The sequence below is a fragment of the Ambystoma mexicanum genome, chromosome 12 (genome assembly GCF_040938575.1).
Source record: "Ambystoma mexicanum isolate Mex_15411 chromosome 12, UKY_AmexF1_1, whole genome shotgun sequence".
Classification (NCBI taxonomy): domain Eukaryota; kingdom Metazoa; phylum Chordata; class Amphibia; order Caudata; family Ambystomatidae; genus Ambystoma; species Ambystoma mexicanum.
In genome coordinates, this window is record NC_090936.1 from 144,403,071 (window position 1) to 144,417,005 (window position 13,935).

Below are 13,935 nucleotides of genomic sequence, written 5' to 3' on the forward strand. Positions count from 1 at the left end.
TGTTGGTTTAAGCTGTGACGCAATACAAAATAAAAATAGATCAACAAGAAAACCAGTACCCACAAATATATTCTGATCAGAATGCTTCCATCTGTTGATTGATTATAAAGAGAACAAGCACGAATTAGAGGGAAGTTAAGCAAGTAGGGAATTCTCCTGCTCAAAAGGGGGGACACACATACACTGCATCCTGGTGTTCCAAGGATTTGACCATGATGAACCATGAAAGTCTTACCTTTCCTGTTTTGAGCGCATAATGACTCCACCGGACCTGCTAACCCTAAAATTCCAATCAACCAACACAACAACTTGACGGAGTGAACAGTTAAGAAAAGAGTGGATTTCAAAACCTTCCGCCATCCCGCAATCCCCCTACAACCTCCCCACTTACCGTTTTCTGTGGCACACACAGCAATGTGTCGCCGACACTCCTGTACCGCTGCGGCATCAGTTCCCTCCCACTAACGTGTGTCAGAGCTGACGCTGCAGGATCCCTTTTTGTTTCTTCTTCTTGCCCCACGCTTCCAATGGCTTCCAAGTGCAATTCTGAGCCTGAATGACCTCGCTGTGATGGACGATTGACAGACTAATGACCGCTGCTTCGGATACAGGTCACTTCTGATTATTGTTATCAATCATCAAATAAACACTAAGGGGGGGGGGGCATTTTAGAGTATATGCTAATCACATGCGTGGGACCACTAACACTTGCACTTGTTGCTGGTCCTCTACATGCAATTCTACACATTTACAAATTCTGGGGTAATTGTGAAGGGTAAATCACGGTGCGATCACTTTTATTCTTTACTTTTATGCTAAAATAAAATGCTGCCTGTAAATTCCGCTTGGTGGGCTGTGTTGTGTAATGGCTCCCTATGGAATCCACCTGCCCTTTGCCTGGTGTAAATGTGGGGCTAATTCCATTGTACTCCCACTGGTGTTATGCCAGCATGTAAATCCCATGCCAATATAAAACAGGGTGCCCTTCCAAGACTGTATAAGACAGCAAAGCGGAGTCGCAGACTTCGCTTTGTTCCCTTTCTACACCTTGGAAAGTCTCGGAAAGACCCTGGAGTGTAAGGCATGGATATGGGTTGTTTGACCGAAAGAAAATGACCTAGACCCGAAATGGCCTATATTTGTGTCGCCATCTCTTTTGACCTATTGCGGGTGGAGACCCCCTGCTGCCCCCCATATTCCCTTACCCCACCCAACATCTATTTTTTAACTAAAATGCACCAATGACCTACCGAATTCGACCAACAAAATGTGGTCAGTTCGGAGTAGATCAATTTGGCATTAGATCTAAGTGGGCAATAGCGTGAGGCATACATGGCTAACACCCTCCTTTTATGCAAACCTTTGCACTCCACTCCCTTGACATTTGATTAGATGATCTTTGAAAGCTTTGCCATAAGCACAGGACTCAGTAGAAGCAACTGCTGCAGTTTCCCATGTATTTGAACAAGACATTTTCAATTTGTCTAACAAATCTTAATTAAAATGCAAACTCACTACTCTCAGTGATGGTTGGAGTCACACGCCTTTGCAGTCATACACCCCCGCCTTGTGTTGTACTGTTTGAAAGTGAAGTTAATGGGGCCCTTAACTCAAATGTTAGAGAAACGACTTGCCCCGGGAGCAGGTCATTGAGGGTGGTGTTGCGTTGCGTCATTCTGATCATGTTGCCATTGAAACATCTTCTGAAGTGTGTGGCTGTTTCCAATGCCAGTGCCTTCCTTACTCTGCATGGAATGCCCTTGTCTGCTTTGTATCTGATACAATGTGTTTCTGTTTACACTACAGGCCCTGGAGGATAGAATGAAACTGGAATGTAAATGCCATGGAGTTTCAGGCTCCTGCACCACAAAGACCTGCTGGACTACACTTCCCAAATTCAGAGAGATCGGATACATTTTAAAGGAGAAGTACAACGACGCAGTGCACGTGGAGGTGATGCGGGCCAGCCGACTCCGGCAGCCCACCTTCCTCAAGATCAAGAAGACTAAGAGCTACCAGAAGCCGATGGAGACGGACCTGGTCTTCATTGAACGCTCGCCCAACTACTGCGAGGAAGACTCTTCCACGGGCAGCGTGGGAACCCAGGGGCGGCTCTGCAACCGCACGTCCCCGCACGCAGATGGCTGCGACCTCATGTGCTGCGGGCGGGGCTACAACACACACCAGTACACAAAAGTGTGGCAGTGCAACTGCAAGTTCCACTGGTGCTGCTTTGTGAAATGCAACACGTGCAGCGAGCGGACAGAGGTGTTCACCTGCAAATGAAGCACATGCAGGGAATACAATTCCCAGCGGACCAGATGAGAGCGTGGAGTACAATAAAGGACTACGGCATCATTTTGCACATCTTGAATTTTCTACTGGAAAATATTGGACTCTGCCCTTAATTGTTGTCCCCCACCCCCACTTACAGATACAATGATGATGCATCTTAACTTGCTGGTGGAACCACAATGGGGGAAACGGTGCAGGTTGGTGGAGCCGGTAAACACAAAGGCCTATGACTTCCACATGCCATTGTGGGTTAACTCACAAAAATCTCCTCATTGGAATTTTGGCCCACATTGGAGATGCTGACAGAAATAGCGGGTTACAGGATGCTGAAAAGGAATGTGACGCCTTTTTGCTAATTCTACAGGGAAAAGACTACAACTTTTTCACACGCATGAACTTGCGCGAGTCAAAGGAACTCATGTGGACAATCAAAAAATATTAAAGGATTTAGCGGAAACTTGATTTCTAGTTTTAGGAGAACACGTTTGGGGGATACAATTCACAGTTTATATGAGCTGCCAGTAACACTGGAATGGTTTTAAAGAACATTTAAAAAAATATTATTTATGTCTATTAGCATCAAAAGTCTAAGCACTAACGGGTAGCTACGTCTTAATTCTGTACTAAATGTAAACTTATTAGAAGTCGGATTTTCTGTTTATTCTTGTTGGTTATCCCTAAGTATTTCAGTGCTACTGAGCTCTTAACAGAAATGGGCCTTATTTATCACAACATAACAAAAAGATCACACAATGCTGTGGTCACCTGCTCTTGCTGCTGTTGATATTCCCAGAGCCTTGGATTAGACACAGAATTAGTCTGTACTTTTTTAAAATATATATATATATATATATATATATATATATATATATATATATATATATACATATAGCGCTTATGGTGGAAATGGGAAGCGCCAATGATAGCACATTCAGTTTACGTTAGTGAAGTTTGCGGAGAAAAAGCAAAAAGCCTGGCGTTGCGGAGTGCATCAGTGGGCAAGCCGGGATTAACCGAATCAGTCCTTTATCTGAACACAGTGCCTTAACCACTAGTATACGGAATTGAGAGCTGAGAAGTGAAACTGGGAGACTGCTTTTTACCTTGGTCTGTTCATTATGCATCCTTCATGTAGACAATGGTTACTTGCGTGAAAAGCATCTGACAATTAGATGTGGCTTTATAAGAGAAATCTCATCCTTTTCCCCCCAAACATATATCACTCCCCTTTCACAGTGTGGTGATCTAATGTTCCCATACTCATGTAGTGAGTCTTACTAGCGTTGCCTTGCATTTTTGGGAGCCCTTTCGTGTTGAGGGTGTTTTCAAACGTTTTGCTGCTAACAACTGTCATCTGCCCCAGTGATAGCTAGGACTGTGTGACTCTTAGCACAACCCTAGGGGTCCCCCATTCAGCCCCAGGCCACTTGCTATCACTGTGCACATTTGGCAGCACAGTGCACTGTAGACCGACTGATGATGGAACCCATTTATAATATTGCTTGCCCTTTTGGTTATCAAATGCTGAGTCTTGATGCTGATTAGCAAGTCAAGTTGTGTAAACAAATAGGAATTAAGTGCCTTAAACAAGAATGTTGCAATTTATGAATCTATTTTGGTATCACCTGAGAAGAAAGTGAAAGTGATCAAATGATAAAATATAAAGGAAATGAGGTACTCATCCTTGCAAGTGACAGAGGTGTCCCTTCTGTGTTTCTCCAAGTGTTTTTTTATAGGCAATGCAAAGGTGTCTGCGTCCTCTGGTACATAAAGCTGCAGTTGAATGACAGTGCTGTGTGTTATCGCAATGTAGTTATTTCACTATATATGTTCATCCACGGGTTCTAGCCAATCGGACGGCCACTTGCCTAAGGATTTGCCTGCTCCCTGGGCTGTCACAAAACATTGTCCTCTATTGTGCAGGCTGCCCCCTGTCCCACAAGGCACTTCCAATCCTGACTCGAGAACAGTGGTGTTCAAGCTTTTTATGCTGAGCCCCCCTTGAGTACAACTGTTGCTGCTGCTCCCTCATACCACATCTGCTATATTTTCTATTATAGGCAGTCACCATAATCCCCCCACCCCCACGGGCATCCTTTGGGCCCTCTGTCCGGTGCATTTGCATGTTGGTGTTTGTGGAGATGCTTCAGGCCTCTGCAGAATTGCCTCAGTGCTTGGCTTTGTGAGGGCCCTGCAATGAGGCAAGTGCAAATCTGAGATGCTCTCAGTCCTCCCTTGATTTTCCCCAGTGCAGATCTTTGTGAACCAGGTCCCAAATGTACAAGGGGACACACGCTTGCCTTTTTTCCTGTTTGATGCTGGTGCATGGCTGCAGGGTAGGTTCCATGTTCTTAGATCGGCAGGTCTTTTTTCACAGAGTTTTTTGCTGAATATTTGCGGGTGAAAAAACGAATCAGCATCTTTTCAAGTTTTATTTGGGGGGGTTCCATTTAATCCCCCGTCTTCCCTATTATCTAGTCCCTATTCCCCATACACTCCTACTGCTTATATCCCCCTAGATCTCCCCCACCCATATTTTTAAATGTTTTTTCGGCTGAACATTTTCGTCAAAAAACTCGGTGAAAAAAGCCTGACGATGTCACAACGTCGTACCGCAGGGAAACAATGGGCCTCGTTATGAGGCTGGCGCCCACGGAGTGAACAGTGCCTGTAAGATACCGGCACCGTTCATTCCGGTCCGCCACATTACGAGTTTGCTCGTGGGTGGCGGTATGCACGTCTGGGCCAGACCAGACGTGCATACCGCCACCCGTGAGCAGACCAGGATGCTAACAACGGACCCGTCATTAAGGGGTCCGTTGTTAGCATCCTCCCTATTCCGATTGAGCCCTATGGGGGCTTGAATGGGAACAGGGATGTACCAGGTCCGGGTCCTGAGAAAAGGGAATTACCGAGCCCGCAAAATGTCGGAATGGCCCGGTAATTCCCTTTTTTTCGGGACCCGGACCCGGACCCGGACACGAGTTTGGAGCCAGCCATGCCGCTAAGAACTGCATGGCTACCTTCAAACTCCTAATGAGGCCAATGTATATACATGAGATCTGCGGCTCTTTGCATTCTTTCATCCTTCAGTGCCCTCTCTCGCGGCCATTCAGCCCATCACATCCCCTTTACTTCCATGCTGGCTGGTGTGAGGCTGGTGGCAACAAAGGCAGAGTTAGGCGGATCCAGCATCCCACACTGCCCGTCCCACTTTGGGCTGGAATGAACGCAAGTATATGTGTGCATTTTATGTGGAAGTTAGATTTGCGGAACGGTATGTACTAGCTCCTTGTTCCCCAGTGGATACCCTTGAGCTACTTTGAGCTACTTTGAGCTCCCGCTTATGCAATCGTTAATTTCTGTGCCTGGAAATTAGTATATTCGTTTTCTCTTTCTCAAAATGCTCTGTTTTCCTGATGTTATCACGATCAATTAAACGCTTCAAAACCCATACCTCTGTTGAGAACCATGGTACCCACCCAGGAAAGGCCTAGAAATAGCAGGCACAGAAAAAATTAGAAAGGCACAGAAATGCAGCAGACATTAAAAAAAAGAGGACTGCATGCAACGATTTCACCAAGCAGATAGTTGCATTGTCTCGGGAGGATAGTTCAGGGGCAACATGATTGCCTTGGAAGCAAGATGACAACGAGCACCACATGTTCGATCCCGGGGCCGCGCTTAGAAACCTCTGGGTACTAAACTTGTTTTAAATAACCTATCATATTAATATTAATATATTTAATATCATGGAAAAAAAGCTGTAGTGCTATTCAATCCTATACGAATAAACACAGAGCCGACACCAACATGCTTTCTACTCTGATCTCTACAACATATTTTGCAAAACCATCATGGGGTCTAAAAAGGTTCAGGACTGCACTTGGACACAAAAAGCAGCATCACTGAGCCCAAACATTTTCAGAATGTTTAATTAATTATTTGCGAATTTTGGAAAAGTAGGCATGTCTGTTGTAACACCTGTGGCTGAATAAAGTAATGCATCCACTTAAGCAGTTTGTTTTTGATCTCATGGTCACAGCTTCGAAGGAATTCACCATTTCGAGATCAAGAAATTGAGTACTATTGTGCTGGGGAACCATACACACCTGTTATTAGTCTCTTGCGTCAAATGACTACTCCTGGGGGCGAATATTGCGATTTGCAAATATACCTGCTATGTTCCGACAGATACTGTTCACCTGTGCTCTTCCAATGGTTTTCAAAGAAATGCTTTCATTCTGATCTCACCTGATCTGCTGTTACATTTCCATAGCTCTGCCCTTCAATATCTCATTTGAAAACATAAAAGGCTGCAAGGCTTGAAAATAATATGTGTACTGTGTTGTTTTAGTTGCCAGACAATAGGCCTCATTACAAGTCTGACGGTCTGGAAATAAGGGTGCCGGTAGCAACGTAACAGCACCCTTTCTGGACCGCCACACTCCGAGAACACCTGCAGGGCTGGAGCGCCGGCCCCTGCAGGCATGCTTTTCACGGACGCACTATTAGCAACAATGCCAATGATTATGTGTCCCCATTCCCGTGGAGTCCTATGGGACTATGGGACTCCACGGGATTGGGGACTTGCAGTTCCCGCCGCCTGACATCCCCGGCCGGGACTCGTAATATCCAGGTGGCACTGGCATATCAGGCGACGGAAACGGTGTTACGAGGTCGCCGGCAACCTTGTAATGAGGAAAAAGATGTTGTTAATTGGCCCATCAATATATTTTCCCTGAGGGACAAAATGGGACCAGCAATGTAAATCTATATTGACATGATCCTGCCGCTATTCTCAACCACAAAAAATCCAATGTTGGAAGTCAGAGAACTGGGACATTATGTTTTTTCCACAGGTGACGTAATTTCTTCCTCTTCCAGTGACTAAATTGCTCCAATTCAGTTTGCAATAATATCGGCCAAAGAAAAGGATTTGCTGGGATTTTTTTTTTGGTCCTTGAACAAATAATTTTAAATAACCTACAACAATGTTTTACTTTTGAAAATGCTTTAAAGTGGCTTAGGAGATTTTATTCATCAAGCAAATGCTATAAACATTACTAGGAGTCTTGAAAAGGCGGAACTGTTAATTGAATTGTCATTAAAGTTGTTCATGATACAATGGCAAAATTAAGCGAATGGCAAACCTTTCCTTTTCCCGATGACTAGATATTTAGATTACAAAGTCTATGAACTCTCATTAGAAACAATAATTCCTTTACGTCATGTGGAGTAAAACATGCGCAGTCTTATCGTTCTTTTGTGAAGTTTCACGCTCAACTTCAAAACCAGCAATGAAATGAGGTTGGATCAATTTCACACATCTTTAAGTTGAAGTTGGTCCACATTGCAGTGTTTAGGGGCAGTAGTACAATGGATGTAATGACTTCAATATTAGGGGATGGCTGGGCTCACCACCGAATCAAAGAGAGGTATGTTCAAGAACTGAAAATGCAACATAGTATGGTGTTTCATTAGGAAGGACAATTGGTGGGCTGTTTTCAGTTTAACTAAGCCATTCGCCATAAGCTGATCACTTACAGGGGTGTGGCCAAACCAGCAGCCATGTCAGAGTCATGGACTGCACTCAGCATGGCTTCCATTTGCAACAACTCTCTGACTAATTGGTAAAGTGTCACACACAAACACATTTATATTTTATAGACAATTATTTTTGATACAAAAGAAGATGTCTTTGTTAATAAAAAAGTAAGAAAGTCAAATGCAGCTCATTAACACAGCACGACCTCTAGCTGGTTGGCAGTTGAACCCCTTCCAAACCACACAAAAAAATGGAAAGTGGTCTGCCCTGTCACTCCAGAACCTGTGGGTTTGCAAATGATGCTCATTTGGTTTTCGATGTCTTCAATGGACATCTGTTGACCCTGTGTCAAAGGGCTGCTGAAGAGAGAAAGTTTGCATTCTCAATAAATTGCACTCTGCCGCAATGACAATCTCAGCTTGAGTTATGAGGACATTATTTAAGTGTCATCCAGGTTGGACTGGGCCATAAAATTGTCTCGGGCACCAATGAAAAAATGACCCACAGTTGCAAATGGCTGTTCATTCCTTTAGTGACACTGTTTGACAAGTGACCAAGGGGGAGTTTTTGATAAAGTGTGATGCAAATTGTGCATTTTAAAGAATATTTATTCAGCAACAACGGTCAAAACTACTAGCCACAAAGTGAAATAACTCACGAAACTGGCACAAATTGGGCCAAAAAATGACCCACTTTGACCAGAAAACTGGCCCACACCAGGATTTTGTGTTTTTGGTTCGGCCATGGGCCTATTGCCCTATTGGCCAGTCCGGTCCTGGTGTCATCGAGGCACGCGTAATGACTGACTGCATTGATGGCGGTTCAGAGCTCTTTGCTGTATTGTTCATGAAGTGTAGGAAGAGAAACTGGAAAGAAAAAGTGGACAGACACAATAAAAACACACTGTGAACCACAGAGCATGTCTCTTACAGGAGAACCCGATTGTCTGGCCTTTGGTCCCCACAGCAATCTTTTTTGGACTATGTCAATGATAATTAGCCAATATGAAATTGTCAGCTCAGCAATATTAACACAGGTCTGGCTGGAGAGAATACGCGTGAGCCACTGCAATATGCAATAATGATAGACTGTTGTGGTACATCTACACTCATCTGATTCAATATGGTTGGAGCATTGTATGTACCCACGTACATTCATTTTTACGGTTGACTTCTCACTGCCTGCCCATTGGTCAGTAGCGATGAGGATCGTGATATCACATGTACGATGCCATTTTCTTTTTCATATAAGCACACTCTCTTGTATAATCATTTATTTGGAAGGAACTGAGGCTGCCAAACTCCCCTTAGGAACAGCAGTAACACACTGTACGCTTAAGTCATTAACAATTATTTTGTATTTCTATATATGATTGAAAAATGTCTATAAAGTATTTTAAATTATTTGTCAACTAAACTCTCTGAAATGCGGACAGAAATGGTACACACTATTCCAGCAAGAAAAAGTGGATGAACATGTCAACGGGTGCCTGATTGTGTTCAAGGAGTGCAAGTGATGCCCCAAGGAGCGCAATGGATAAGAAGACCTTGGCTCGGGCAAGCGGAAAGCCAAGCAACCCAGTCTGGCTTGTGTCAGTGACTATCCATCTGATGGGTTGAGCAACAGGCGCACGCGCCACTGCAGATCAGAGTATTGCACATGTAGATGGTTAGTCAATAGTCCGAGTGACTCCTGTGACTTCCTGGCAGAGTTGTGGCCGCTGAGGGGTTGATGTATAAGCTATGCCAATCGTTACACTGTGGTATTCATGAAAGTGAAACATCTTACCCGTAACTTATTGTATTGTTATTACAAAAAATTAAAGTAGATCGACCGCTCAGAGAGCTGTGATTGTTTTCAGTGCGGCCGGCGACATGGCCTGTCTCATGAAACGTACACTCAGCAGGAATGAGACAACTTAAATACGCTATTAAATAAATATTAAAGAATTTCAACACTCATGTTAATTGTTGACCTCATTCAAGTACAGGATGGTGTAGATGGCAGATGCCTACAAAGATGCCTTCACCAAAACAAGCATATATATTATTTGCTTCTCTTTTTTGAAGGAAAAACACAGTCAATATGACTTGCATGTGTTGCTCTGTGTACGGGACACTTTCTTTCCCTCCCTGTGTGATGCAGCAGCTGCAGAGAGTACTCATGTTCTGATCTGAGGTTCTTCACAGAGGGATTTGGCCTTCAGGAAGGTCTGAGCATAGCTGGGGTTACCCTACTATGTTGAGGCATAAAACTGAATGAAAGACGAGAAGAACAGACCAAGGAGTGAAAAGTGGCAGCTATTGGATCTACATGAAATCCTCCCTCAGATAGTGCTCATTTATAAATAAATCTCAACGTAAGGGCAAATGTTATGAATGCGAAATTGCTAAAATCATATTCTTTGTGAGTAGAGTTCCAGGGAGGTGGGCATTTCACATTAAAGGCCTTCTAAAGCAGACATAAATTGATCAGTAATGTGATGAAGACAGTGAGCAGAGATTTCCATGTAAATTTGAATTGTTTCGATGTGAATAATTCCAGGTAAATTGGTTGAAGCGATTAACCATCCCTGTATGGCTTGGTATGTTTGAACGCATGTTTATGACACTGCAGACACAACGTGCATACGCTCTTCTCGTGAAGCACATAGGTTTTACAAGTAATCAGAAAGCCTATTGTTAAGGAGGTGGATGCCAGGCCAGGAATCACAGGAGTCACAGGTACAACAGCAGGAAGGCTTTATTCTTGGCTGTGGTAGCAATAGGAATAGGCCCAGAACAACGGCAACCACGGTGCATCCTCACTCCTAGCTAGCCTCTCAGTAACTGTCCTTCTAAGAAAACTGACATTCTATACACAGGCTCTCACTGCATCATAGAGACGAGGAAGCATCCAGCATAGCATTCATCAAGTATAGAAAGCAGACTAAAACGCATACGATTACATATTGTTGCACATTAGTGTTTGATACCACTGTGTATACAGATAGGGGTTCCTTGTGCCACTTTTTTTTACAAAACATTTTAAAGCATTTACAGAAGATTCCATGAAATATATAGTATTAGTACCCTGCAAGGGACAATCAGATTGTTACAAACGATCTGATTGGCCCTCGCCATGTTGCTACCTGGCTGGGAAAGACTCACCTGAAAAGCTTCCTTTCAGAGCGCAGAGTCCCATGGAGTTCCTTTCCTTTCACTCCCCGACGCCATGGAAAGGGAGAAGAGACTACATGTAGTCCCTTTTCACTGTTCCACAGCGGCCATTTGGTTTGTTTACTTTTTTTTCTGTTTTTTTAATGGCAGCCATAGAAAGTGGGAAAGGTCTACGTGTAGTCCCTTATCCCCAATTCCTGGCAACCATTACTTTTGCTTTTTTTTCTCGAGTTGAGAAACAGTTTCAAAGATGTTTCTCAACTCGAGGAAAAAATGCTATTAGAACTCCAATATGACGTGCTGGGCTACTAATAGCAATAGATCCCTTCGCTCGGTTTGCAACTATCACCCCGGGGGCATTAGCAGGCTGGTAATGTCCCCCGTCCTCGGGTTCTGTTGCCTTATTAGGAAAGCAAGACCTTATAGATAAAGGCACAAAGAAACAGACATGACACAAAACAGACACACACAGCAATGAGATTAGACAACACCTTTTGAAAGAAAATCACTATATTATTTATTTTGCCATTTCATCTGTGAGACATGTTGGTGTATGGGTGATGGAACTGGGGTGACTCGGGTGGCCAGACAACACCACCCAGTCCCTGATGTTGGGGCCGGAGGATTTACGCCTGGGATCCCCCAGTCTCCCCAGCTCATAACCAGCTCCAGGGTACTTTTTGAGGATCTTTTCTCAAGTCATCCCAAGGACAATTCTGCCACCTTTCCAAGATCCTAGACTCCTAATAGGGCCAGCTACCGGGGAACTAGGTAGAGGACATGGGCACTTCTCACTCAGTTGCGTTCCTGGAAAAGAAAACGAGATACCTACAGATCATCAGAATGCCAGAGTAGAGTCAAACGTAATTCTGCCAATGGGGAACCCCAATCCTATTCATAGGAACCCTCAGAGTTTTACTACGGTGGTCAGTCCCAATGGTAAAGGAAAATGGTGGGCTGATTCCTTTAAATCAAGACCCATGAAGATAGTACTTTGTGCCACTGACTAAAGCTGCATTATTTGACAATACTGGCGATGATTTTACCTATGGCTTCAAATGCCAGCATTTGTTTGTTGACAGGACCACCACTGCAGGACCGAGATTTGACCTATGGCTTCAAATGTCAGCATTTGCTTGTCGACAGGACCACCACTGCAGGACCCAGATTTTACCTATGGCTTCAAATGTCAGCATTTGCTTGTCGACAGGACCACCACTGTAGGACCCAGATTTTACCTATGCTTGCAACTGTCAGCATTTGCTTGTCGACAGGACCACCACTGTAGGAACCAGATTTTACCTATGGCTGCAACTGTCAGCATTTGCTTGTCGACAGGACCACCACTGTAGGAACCAGATTTTACCTATGGCTGCAACTGTCAGCATTTGCTTGTCGACAGGACCACCACTGTAGGACCCAGATTTTACCTATGGCTGCAACTGTCAGCATTTGCTTGTCGACAGGACCACCACTGTAGGACCCAGATTTTACCTATGGCTGCAACTGTCAGCATTTGCTTGTCGACAGGACCACCACTGCAGGACCCAGATTTTACCTGTGGCTGCAAATGTCAGCCTTTGCTTGTCGACAGGACCACCACTGCAGGACCCAGTGAATTCAACTATTCAAAGGAGTGCACCTGGTTTTCTGAAAAGAATGCCCACTCACAACACATTCTGCTTCACGGCACACCTTGCTGGTGTTCACGAGTCACCAAAGAGGGATGCCCACAGTAAGCACGGTCGTGGGAATGCTTGCCCAAAGGCAAAGCAAGGGACCACAGAGCCGCAAACAGACACCGGGGCATCAAGTGAGTGAAAACAAGATGGTGGCCTCCTGATATGAAGACATGGGTCACAGGACCATTTTGGTAGATGCTAAAGGACGGAAAACATGTGAGGGTTTCATAGTTCAAGAACAGGACTTTGGCAATGTCCTACCAGGAAGATATCACACGATTTTCTTGTTTGCAGGATGTCCCACTCAACTATTAAAAGGCCATTGGACCTGAGATTGGCTTTGGAGTTAGAAGTCAGTGGCAGAATGAGCCATAGGCTGGGTGACAAAGCAGAGAGGAGAGTACTGCTGCAGAGGCGGCGGATGTGGACATGAAAACAATAGAGGGACTTGCTGATGAGCTCATAAGAGACAATGGCGAAAGAAAGGAGAGAGGATAACGAGGTCAAGGAAAAATGAAGCTTCAAGAGGTACAATGGAAGAGGACAGAGACAAAGGAGAATGAGGCGAATTAACACACGGTGGCGAGATGTACAAGAGAGGAGGTGGTAGGAAATCCAGCAGCTAAGACAATGATAGCGAGAGAGAGCGAGGGGTAGACACAGAGAAATGGGAAATGGAGGTGAGGGGAACAGCGGAGTTGGAGGGAGCCAATTAAAATAGCTTGACAGCAACAACTGAGGAGAACAATTAAAATGGTGGCTAGCAACCGGATGAAGATGAGAGTAGGAGTAGCAGTTGTATGGCCCAAAGGGTTCCAAGCAATGGGGAGAGATGATGAGTTGAGAGGAGAGGAGTAGACGGGAAGAAGGGGTTACAAGGCGAGACATGCTAGAGGCCTTCGTCAACTAGCATGTTTCTGCCCTGGTGATTAAGACCAAGGTGCCGGGGGAGAGTCTGGCAGTTTCTGAGAACAGTGTCCACCAAGCTGAGCTTGCTGCTCCCTGGGGACTTTGAGGTCCTGGCCAAGGATCAGCAAGGTCTACACAGGGCCCATGGGCTGATGTTTCTGGACACTTGCAAACTCAAGGACAACAACATCGTGGCACGTGAGATGAAAGAACACCCTCCTACTAAAAGTAGCAAGAAATAAGATTTGGGATACTTAAAAAACTCAAAATAATGTGACTCATTCTTTTTTTTCACGGGGCAGAGCCTAAGGGCGACAGGAAAGACTGATGGACCGCAGTCCAC

General features: G+C 44.6%; 1 protein-coding gene across 2 annotated transcripts in view; it reads left to right on the forward strand.

Annotated features, from left to right (window-relative positions):
• Positions 1 to 9,804, forward strand: part of WNT7B (Wnt family member 7B) — a 554,012-nt gene extending 544,208 nt beyond the window's left edge. For both annotated transcript variants that reach the window (XM_069628186.1, XM_069628185.1), the window contains exon 4: positions 1,807 to 9,804. In XM_069628186.1, coding sequence (XP_069484287.1) covers positions 1,807 to 2,286 — 480 coding nt within the window. In that variant the 3' untranslated portion in view covers positions 2,287 to 9,804. The remainder of the gene's footprint in view (positions 1 to 1,806) is intronic.
• Positions 9,805 to 13,935: the final 4,131 nt, after the last annotated feature.